The sequence below is a fragment of the Durio zibethinus genome, chromosome 3, assembly GCF_047325235.1.
Source record: "Durio zibethinus cultivar Kanyao isolate XHJ-2024 chromosome 3, ASM4732523v1, whole genome shotgun sequence".
Classification (NCBI taxonomy): domain Eukaryota; kingdom Viridiplantae; phylum Streptophyta; class Magnoliopsida; order Malvales; family Malvaceae; genus Durio; species Durio zibethinus.
This window is the reverse complement of record NC_143164.1, coordinates 7,120,200-7,131,311: the sequence shown is the minus strand read 5'-3', so window position 1 is coordinate 7,131,311 and position 11,112 is coordinate 7,120,200. Positions and strand designations below refer to the sequence as shown.

At 30.2% G+C, this 11,112-nt stretch overlaps 1 protein-coding gene across 1 annotated transcript; it reads right to left on the bottom strand.

The window, feature by feature from the left end:
- Nucleotides 1-3,208: 3,208 nt before the first annotated feature.
- Nucleotides 3,209-6,148, bottom strand: LOC111301711 (WAT1-related protein At4g08300-like). The gene is made up of 7 exons (XM_022897596.2): nucleotides 5,871-6,148; nucleotides 5,690-5,752; nucleotides 5,043-5,159; nucleotides 4,440-4,677; nucleotides 4,189-4,347; nucleotides 3,950-4,101; nucleotides 3,209-3,636 (listed from the first exon to the last, which is right to left on the bottom strand). Exons 1-7 carry the CDS (start codon nucleotides 6,080-6,082, stop codon nucleotides 3,414-3,416), a joined length of 1,164 nt encoding a protein of 387 aa, XP_022753331.1. The 5' UTR covers nucleotides 6,083-6,148; the 3' UTR covers nucleotides 3,209-3,413.
- Nucleotides 6,149-11,112: the final 4,964 nt, after the last annotated feature.

Below are 11,112 nucleotides of genomic sequence, written 5' to 3'. Positions count from 1 at the left end.
GAGTGAAAAATGGCTAAAAATCTGATTTTAGAATCCCACTCATTTGAGCTTAGGCAACCTATTGGGTTACAACAAATTTACTATGAAACCACTCAGGCTCATTTATAGCAACTAGTTGGGCCACCTTCTCACTATCAGTGTAATAATTAAAGACAAAAAGAAACCAAAGGGGGTTGTGAGCAGCGGGATTGGACCCTGCCCCGACTGAGCCCACATGATTTCTAGTCATGTTCGATAACGACTCCGGCATGCCCACGCGATCATGAGCACGTGGGCCAAAACAAAACTATTTTAATATCAAAATACATCTAACAAAGTATTTCAACTTCCAACAAATTTGGGAAGAAATATTTGGATAACTATCTTTAAATCGTCTGTCTCTCAAAATTAGATATTGAAGAGAAAAAAGTTACATTACCTATGATGATAAAGTTTTCTGGATTTAAATTTTCAAAATTACTTGGTTTTTTATATTATTTGGATTCAATTTGGGTCTAGTTAAAAACTCAAAAAAATTTTATTATTTTAAGTTTTTTATTATTTATTTTTATTTATCTTTATAAGTTATTTATCTTCATTATTAATTTTTATTTAGTGATTTATTTGTTAATTATTTTACTTTGTTTTATTTTTTCTTAAATGAAAAGGGTTGAAAAAGGGATGTGAGTTAGGTTAAATTCTTGAAGAATAAGAATTTATTCAATTAAGGATTTAGTAACTAGATCAATTTTTTTTTGTTAAATACATAAAGGGTTGATAAAATCTAAAGAGTTTGATTTTGGAAAAAAACTAATGGTAAGGATCTAAATGAAATTCTAAAATTATTTTGAAAATAACTTTTAGAATAATTTTTTTTAATTAAATTAGAGTCTTTATCAAGTTGGAATTAGGCTTCTATAAATATCTTGCAAGTTTATACAACCAACACACAATCATTCGTAGAAGAATTTGAGAGTAAAAAAGTTTTAGGTAATTCAAGTTTAAGTGTTAGACTTATTTTTTCAGTTTTCAACAATTTTTTATTGATGATTCTCAAACTCTAAAATTTTTTTTCTAGATTGTGAGAACATTTTTCAATGAACTTTGAATGTCTTAATGAGAATTCCAATGATACCTTTAAATTCCAATGACAATTCTCAATTTCTTAAGAATCACTTCGACCTATAGAGCAGGTTATGCCTCTTTTTGTTTATTTTTATTTATTATGTTTTAATTGATTTATTTTATATTATTTTTATCAAATTTTACTTAGGTAGAAATTTTTAGGATTAGGTAAAATTATTAATTTGATTAATAAAAATAAATAGAAATAAATTGAAGGTAAAATAAAACTTTAACAAAATCTTGAAAAATAAATGGTAATTATTTAAACATGAAATTTTTAAAAATTACAAATGGATAATTTTCTAAAAGATTTTTAGGTGAGAGTTTTTTTTTTTTTCAAATTTGATTCAAATTGAGGAAAATTTTAAATAAAATTTAACGATATAATTGATATATATTTTCAAAATAAAAATGAAAATAACAAATTTTATAAAATTGTGGGAACGAATAGTAATTATCCAATGTTAATATTCTTACAAATCACAAATGATCAATTCTCTAATAAATTTTTAAGTGAGAAATTTCTTTAAATTTAGTCCAAATGATAGAATAATTTAGATAAAATTTAAACAAAAATAATTACATTCATTTTCAAATCAAATCAAAGAATATAACTCATATATTTTTTTAAAACTATATGTCAATTATTTAATGATGAAACTTTAGGAAAATCACAAATGGTTAATTTCCTAGGAATTTTATAAATTCAACCTAAAGGTTGAAAGAGTTTAGATAAAATTTAAATAAAAATAACTAGCATTTATTTTTAGTCTAAAAATTAAAAATGTTAAATTTTTAATAAATTTTTAGGTGAGAAAATATTTTTAAATTTGATCAAAATGATAGAAAATTTAGATATATTTTCAATAAATTAATACTTAATAAAATAATTGATTTAAAATTTTTTATCACGATAGAGTCCTTTTAAGAAAGCAAATAATATTTTTGAATATTTTTTAGATAAGAAAATATTTTTACGAATTCTATCATATTAAAAACAACTTAAAAATTATTTTCAATATTTAAATACCAAAACTTAACAAAATAAAAGACCATTTATACTAAAATTTTTTGAATAATTTAAGATAAATTGGTAATTTCCTTTAAATGGGCGTGTAAGGATTTTATAACTTTTCCTATACTGTACTTAATTCTGAAATGTAGAGTGAAACCTATTTTTTTAGAAAGTCATAGTCAAGCTTAGATTTCCATTGAAGGAATGAATTCACTTAATTGATTAATCACACTTATCATATTAGAGACAACTTAAAAGTTATATTCAATATTTAAATACCAAAACTTAACAAAATACAAAACCATTTATACTAAAATTTTTAAAATAATTTAAGATAAATTGATACATTTTAAAATAATTTAAGATAAATTGATACATTTCTTTGAATGGGTGTGTGAGGATGTTATAATTTTTATACTGTATTTAATTTTGTAATGCATAGCTATACCTATTTTTTTAGGGAGTCATAGTCAAGCTTAGATTTTCATTGAAAGAATAAATTCACCTAATTGACCAATCATATCCGAATAAAAAAATTTCAGTAGAACTTCCAAAATTGTGTCTTGTAATAGTTCATGGACTTATATACGATATGACAATCATGTGTGAAGATCAACGACTGAGAATATGTCACAATATCTATGCAGTATGGATTCAATTTAGTACATAAGAATTCTTTCTTCTTTGTGGCTCATGCTTCATTGCGAATAATGAATTGTTCCATGTTTAAACAAAGAAAAATCAAAGAATGTGGTTGAAGTAATTTTTTTAGCCATTTATATTCTTCACATGGCCAAGTTACAGGAAGAATGTGATTCTTCCCTAAGCCATTTCAATCAAGCTATAGATATGTAGCTATCAGGATATGTGAAATAAAATATTCTAATGAACTTAAACAAATGATACTGGCCACACAAAAAAAAAAAAATGACGACCCTGGAATATTTGAGATACTAGTACAGTTCCTGGATCAAGGTTAGCTGTTTTGATTCCTAATATGATTTTTGCAGTAGATGTCTTCTTGTTAAAGCATTTGATGAATTTAAGCCAAAGAAAAAGGTATTGAAATGAAATATTTGGACAAGAATATAGGCCGACCGCAACGATTCATCGTTTTTACTTCACCAAATTAAAGCCTCAGAGTACAATCAAAACATGATAAGCTACAAATAACTTAGATGCAGAGCAACTTCGAGAGAGGGGGAGGCATTGGTTAGTGGTTACATGGTATCTTTTTATTGCTTTGGGAAGAACAACTCTGCTAGAAGTTTATGAAAATTTTAAAGGAAATGCTTTATGTTCCTCGAGTGCTGAAGGAGCTCTTTGAAGCTGGAATATTAACAATTTTGGCAGGTCCATCCATGCCATCATCAACATTCATTGGTCTAGCATTGTTTGTGATTGGCAATTCCTGCAGAGCATTGCTTTTCTCATCAGTCTCTGAGTTTTTCCCATCTTTGCTTTTACCCCACACCACAGTGTAAAGGCCTGTGACTATGATAATGGCTCCAAGTATGCTGAGATCAACCAAAGAAAAGAAAAGAGAAGCAACTGAGCAATCAGAATAAGGAAAACCATTGCAGAATCCACTAATGAATAAGACTACAAATCGTTTAATGGTTAATAAAGCAAAGAAAACTACTTGACAATGCATTCTGTCATTATCTGCAAACGTAATTGTCTCCAATACTTGATAGTGCACCATATATTCATGTCTTAGTAAAATTTGTTATCATTCCATGATTAATAGAATATGCTTTTGATGTCAAAATATTTATTGAAGATCAAAGCGCAAATTGTTGCAGGAAAATTTGAGATGCTGCCACATACCTTCCAAGGTGGATTTTTTCAGCTAAAACAATGGCCCCTAGTAAAGCAGTGATGATCATGCATAGGGGGCTGAAAGATGTTACGAAGACCGGTCCTCGTTCCCTGATCACTACTCCTTGAACATAATATGCGATTCCGGAGCACACTACTCCCTAATCAATCACAAATAAAAAGTTGGTAACTTTTTTTTTTTTTTGGGTTTCTGTATTCATTGTATTTGGTTTTATTGGGGAACTTACAGAGTAAGTTGCAGCAAGAAGCCTTGAGTCCCAGCCTACTTTCCAGGCACTTAGGTCACGGACCATGACAAGGGACACTCCTGCACCTTCCAACATTCCCATTAAACATATCAAAGCTGTAAGAGAGAGCTCTGCCGGGTACTTCTTCAATGTAAAGGACTGAACCAGAAACCATAACCAATATTAGCTCATAAATAATTAAGTAGTTTAGTTTTTTTTCATTCAACAGAAAAAAAAATATTTCGACTCACTTGCAAAATAAAGAAACTTGACCAGCCAAAGATACTTCCGAGAAGCATTATGGTGCCAGTAACCCAGTGTTTATCCGCAGATTCAGCAGTAGTTCCATGGTGAGTAGCTCCTCCTGACTTGATGAAGTCAATAATAGGACCTTTGTACAAAGTCATGACCATTGCTCCCACGACCGTGATTGCAGTTCCAATGATCTTTGCTACACTGCGGATTTTCTTCACATTGACCTTCTCTAACCTGATTGGCATAAATATCTTATTAAACAATGATAAATTCCCAAAATTCCAGTAATGTTGAAAAAAATAAAAAGATCCCAAGATTCGATTATCTGTAATCAGAGGACCACTTTATTGTGGGTATATATTTTTTCTTGAAGCAAGTTGTTTTTTAATCATTAAAAATTTAAATGAAAAAAAAGAATGAATATGATTGAATTTTTTGAGCTATTTGATGTGGTGTGATGTGGCATATTTTCAATTAGGGGTCCCAGAGGCTTAAGCCTTCCACAAAAATAGTAGGATCTTATTGACACATCTTTTTCACTGTTGTGTGATTTTGCACGACAATATCAATAAATGATGAACTGGTTTGAATTTTTTCACCTGAAAATCATTGCCAATATGAAGGTAACAGCAGGAAGCATGTTGACGAAAGCAGATGCATATGTTGCAGTTGTGTACTTCATTCCCAGATTGTACAAGTTCTGATCAAGCACTGGCCTGCACATCCAATCAACAACGTTAATTGGACGCTTTACATTCTTGTTTAGCAGTTGACATTTCATTTCTTGATTGTATTTATAAATATATCAAGAACAAGAAACATGCATGGACTCAGGGATATGCTAAAAGAAGAAAACTCAAATTTGTCATTTAAATTGCTAACATCATCTTTCATCTACGGATGGAAATATAAACTTTTTGGATTGAAGATTCAGTAAGTTTCATCAGGTGCAAGAACAGAACTCTTAGCTACAGCCTTGCAACCATGGCGACTGGTGAGAAAGAAGAGAATGGATTGGCTGACGTGGAAAAAGAAACAGAGAATCCAATTCTTGCAGGCACAAGTTGTAGATCATGTTACAAGAAAGAACGCAAGCCAAACTCTCCCGAATCGACTAGAGGCTACCGTTGTTGCCATCAAGCAACGGCGCACTTATATCTATGTATATGTAGAAGCACATTGGATACAACATGGAGATACATTTATTTGCTTAAAGATGAAAAAAGAAGGGAGTTTAGAGCATTACTCCAAGAAACCAAGAGCCACAATCCTGAGGAAGATGGGGAGGGTCATCTTCGGCCTTATTTTCCTGCATAAAAGAATGGAATGAAAAAAGGTTAGGGGTTCAAGAATTACGCGGTTGAATAAGCATATATAATTATGTATGAATGTGTTTGTAAGAGAGGGAGAGAAGAAGAAGAATAAACCTTTCAAGAACAAAGGCAAAGGGTGCAATGACAAGGGTGGCGACAACATGGCGGTACGTAGAAAGGATAAAATTACTCATGCCATGCTTCATAGAAACTAAGGAGATTATGTACATCCCTGCATATCCAAACTGCAGGGACACCATTGCCAGGTATGGTTTCACTTTGTTCAACGCAATAGACAAAGCTGCACATGGCGTTTGGTCTCCCATGTTTCTCTCTATTTCCCTCTCTTTTCTCTCGAGTGCTTGTCTTAGCCTGCGAACTTCGGAATGAGAAATGTCCTTCTTATAGACAAGAAAATGCTACGACAGAAAATAAAGCAATCTAAGGGATGGTTGGCTCAATAGCAAAAACAGTTTTTTTTTTTTTTTTTTTATTGTTTGAGTTCGAATCGTGGAAAAAAAATATTGGACAGAATTCAAGAACCCTTTTTTATCGATTAAACAAAATAAAGCAAGTGCATTATTTTTCCAATAAATGGAAGAGGTCTATAAGTCCAAGGCACTTAATCTCACTCCAATTTAGATCCCCTTATCCATTATGCAATAAAATCAACCCTATTCCAAAGCAACTATAGAATCCTCACTTTGCTGATATAATCAGAGGAAAACAAAAAATAAAAGAAAAGAAACAGAAGTGTGTTTCTGTGGCTCTCTGTGAATATGATGCTTTGCCTTTATTCTCATCCATTTCTTTTAATTGTTTTTGTGGGAAGTGGAGATTTGGTTGTTTAGGTTAAGTGCGGATGATATATTCAAAAGTTAAGTGGCTTTGGTGTTAGAGTTTTGGGTGCCATGAATCGTGGCCACTATTTCTAAAATCATTGTTTGCTTAAAAGTTCTCTCTGATTTATTCGCTGATTTCACTGTGATTTGCTCTCCCTATTTTGACTTTCGAAATTTATAGTTTTTGAATTTCACAACACACACTCAACTCTCTAATTTTATCTAAAAACTTCACGACTATGACCTTCACTCACAACTCAAAGTAAAAGCAATCTAATCGGTGCAAATGACGTTGACAAAGAAAAATTTTTCTGATCATACAGGCTTTACATATGCTTTAGTCTGCTTTGGAAGAAACTTTATTTGAGCATTTCTGAAACTTGAATGTTGAAGCTTGAAACCTGAAATTCTTTCTAACATTAGAATAATAGAGTTTAAGATGCTAATTGGTTTTAATTGCTTGCTGATTATTAATCACTTAGACTAGGCATCTACTTTATTTCTATCTGTGAAGTGGAAACCACGCAGATTTCTTTATCTTCTCAATGATATTGAAAAACATTTATTTATTCTGATACGTTTCTCCTGCTGCCTACCTCTTCATTTCACTGCCAATAAATTCATTGCGTTTTATGTAGCAGAAATTTGCTGCAAACACTTGTTGCATCTTTCACAAATTGCCTAAAATCTTATTATGTCTTGTCCGTAAATTCCAATGATTAAAAAGACGAAATTCTCCTTTACTCAAAGTTCCTTCTGGTTTTTTCAGCCAAATGGGAAAACCAAAAGAATTGGATACAAAATAGAACAAGATAATTAACCAATAATAATTAGTTAAAAATTGACATCAAACATGTTTGAATTCAAATTTCATCACTTGCAGTCTTTTTTCTTGTTACCGAACAGCAGTCTCCTTCCAAAAAAAAACGTGCATAGGTATTTTGAATCCATGTGAGATCTAATCCTCATATCACTAAGTATCTTATGGACAAAAACCATTGTTCAAATGTGAGTGGGATTGAAAGAGAAATATCAAATATTGTTACAAATAAATCAATGAAGTGGCAAGGTTATATATGAAAATTGATAAAATCTGTCGTTTTATCAATAGGGTAGTATATACAATATTAGAACATTATATACAATAATAGTTTTTAATGGTGAGTAAAAAAACACATGGGGGAGACAGTGCAAAGTTGGTGCTTTCGTGTTTGGATTCCAACATGAAAAATCAGGTTGGTTGGTGGAATTCCACATGATAGATGGGAAACATTCGAAAGATATGCCACAGGTCTAGAAGGGTTGGCAAGGAATTTTTTTTCTTTTAATTTCTGTACGAAGAGATTAGTTGTATATACTCTATTTCATAGAGAGTTGTGGTTAATAATCATCTCTAAAGAAAAACATTAGAAAATAAAAAAATGAAATTAAACCCTTCATTGTGTGGATACTCATCATAAAAGTGACTATGAATGCAATAAGCAATAACTCCCTAAGTTTTTTATTTTCCCTTTGTATTGTCCCTTTTCTATCTTTAATTTTTTTTTTCAGTCCTGAGGATAGAAATCGATCCCTACCAACTTCAAATACACGGCCAGCCTTTCAAAATTAAACTCTTTTCACCAATTGTGCCAATTTTTTTATTAAAAAAAAAAAGGGAAAGTTAGCAATGGAGTTTCCCTTTGCTTATCCTGGATGATCATGATCAATCACAGAAAATGACTAGCCATGCAATTTTCGGGTTTTGTTTTCTTTACCTGATAATTTTCCCAGTTCCAATTCATCGCAATTATTAAGAGAGATACGTTTATGTTGGATTTGTCAGTGATAATGTTCCAAGCCGAGGCCACTAGGCCAAATTGAGGACTTTTGTCAATCATGTACCATTGAACCAACTATTAATATTCACATGCATAAAAAGGTTTTGTCAAGATTTTGTTTTGATTTCCCTTCAATGTTAGTTTAATTATTCGTACCGATCCGACCCAATCAGGAACAGAAAACAGTGTGAAACGCATAGCATATTTCTGCACCTACATCAAATCGACGTTTGATGCTACTCAATCCAATACAACTGATCAATAGAAGATTGAAAAGTGTAGATTTATTCGAGCTTTCATCGTAGGTTCTTTTTGTTAAGTTAAAAGCTTCTATTTAAATCATATTAACGAAAGTAAAATTAAATAATTAATTAATTACATAAAAAATAATAATTTAATGTTATTTGACTCAACAAACTTATGTTTAAGGATGAGAAAAAAATCTATTAGTTATAAAAACTTATAAACATATATTAAATCAACCTCACTCAACAATTAATACTCATAGATCTTTTCAATTTCTTCCAGTTCTATAGAATATTCTTAAACCAAACAAACACATACCTATATACATCTATATATCATATCTATGTGGACCATCGTAATCTCTTTTAATTCACTCACAAATATTTAAACGTATATCCACATAAGACGTAAATCTCCAATAGTCTTATGAGATATCTATCCTATAAAACTCTAGAATTCTCTTACATTTTTTTTTAATATCTAACCTTATAAAAATTTCACCTATTTATAAACTTATAAATTTGCTTATCAAAAATATTTTTTTCTTAAAATTATTCTCTTATAAGTTTTTTTGTCCATCAAATAATATTTAACTAATCTCAAATAAATTTATTATATATTTGAGTCAATATTTCAAACATTTACTTTAACTTCATTTACTTTGAATGCAAATATAAATTTTTTATCTGCTTTGCTACCAAGCATACGAATATATCCATCTTACATTCGAATCTCATGCTAGGGCTCAGAAATTGCTTTCATTATCATTAGGGTCCTTTTTTTCATCATGAATTGCACTTAATGGACAAGGTTTAGCTTTTACAGTATATATCCAAAGAAAATCAAAAGCAATGTCTAAATTCATAGTTATATCTACCTTGCTACCAACCATACGAATATATTCGTCTTACATTTGAATTTCATGCTAGGGCTCATAAATTGCTTTCATTGTCATCAAGGTCCCTTTTTTCATCATGAATTGCACTTAATGGACAAGGTTTAGCTTTACAGTATATATCCAAAGAAAATCAAAAGCAATGTCTAAATTCATAATTAAGAGTGTTGGAAATACTGACTCAACTTCCATAACATATTTATTTAAAATTATTTAGATATTGATTGATAGATAAGAAAATTTGTAAGAGAAGAATTTCAAGAAAAATAAAATTTTTGATAGGCAAGTTTATATGTTTATAAATAGCTGAAATTTTTATAAGGTTAGGTATTAGAAAAAAAAAGTAAGAGAGTTGTAAGATTTTATGAGATAAACATCTTATATGAGTATTGGAGATTTACATCTTATGGATGTGTAAGTTTGAATGTTTGTGAATTGACTAAAAGAGATTAAGAGGGTTCACATAGATATGATACATGAGTGCATATAGGTATGTGTTTGTTTATATTAAAAGGATGTATATAAGTATGTGTTTATTTGGATTAAGAATATTTCATAAGATTAGAAGAGACTGAAAGATTTTATAAGTATTGATTATGAGTATTTGATTTGATTGTATATTTATAATTCTCTATAACTAGTGCATTTTATTTCTTATTCATGGATGTAGGTATTTTGGGTCGAACCTTATTAAATTGTTATCTCTTATGTAATTAATTGATCATTTGATTTGGCTTCCGTTAGTATGATTGGATCATGATTTTTTTGTCTAATAAATGGTATCAGAGCTGTATGGTCAAAATAAAAAAGACAAGCTTAGAGGAACTCAATTCAAGAGAAGAGTTTGATTTGCTTCCACCGACTTGATAGATTAGAGGCTTATTGCCTAACAGTGGTATTAGAGTTAAAGGTTCAAGATATGAAAAAAAGTAAGTCTAAAGGAGCTCGATTCAAAGGAAAAGTTCGAGTTCATGTTTTAAGGATCGATTTGTGTGAAGCTTGAAGGCACACAAGAGAAAATTATTATGAGACTTCCATTGCAAGTAGAGCCTAGTATGTCTAGCATGAAAATTGATAATTTGATGAAATTTAAGTTAATGTGGAGATTGTTAGGAATAGTGATAGATTTATTTAAAATTGGTTAGATATTACTTGATGGATAAGAAGACTTACAAGAGAAAAATTCTAAGAGGAAAATAATTCTTAATAGGTAAGTTTGTATGCTTATAAATATGTGAATTTTTTTTAAGATTAGGTATGAGAAAAAGATATAAGAAAATTATAAGGTTTTATGGGATACACCCCATAGAAGTACTAGAGATTTATATTTTATGGGTGTGTATGTTTGAATGTTTGTGAGTGGACTAGAGAAGATTGAGATGGTTCACATAAGCATGATATATGAGTACATATGGGTATGTATTTGTTTGTGTTGAGAATATGCATATAGGTATGTGTTTGTTTGGGTTGATAATACTCTATAGGAAAAGAGATTGAGAGGGTCTATGAATATTGATTTTGAATGTTTGATTTGATTGTATGTTTGTAATTCT

Coding starts and splice junctions, on each gene's coding strand:
- LOC111301711 (XM_022897596.2), bottom strand. CDS start 6,082: ATGGGAGACCAAACGCCATGTGCAGCTTTGTCTATTGCGTTGAACAAA. Junction 5,753..5,870: donor TTTGCCTTTGTTCTTGAAAG/GTTTATTCTTCT, acceptor TCTTTTATGCAG/GAAAATAAGGCCGAAGATGA. Junction 4,102..4,188: donor TTCTTGCTGCAACTTACTCT/GTAAGTTCCCCA, acceptor GTGATTGATTAG/GGAGTAGTGTGCTCCGGAAT.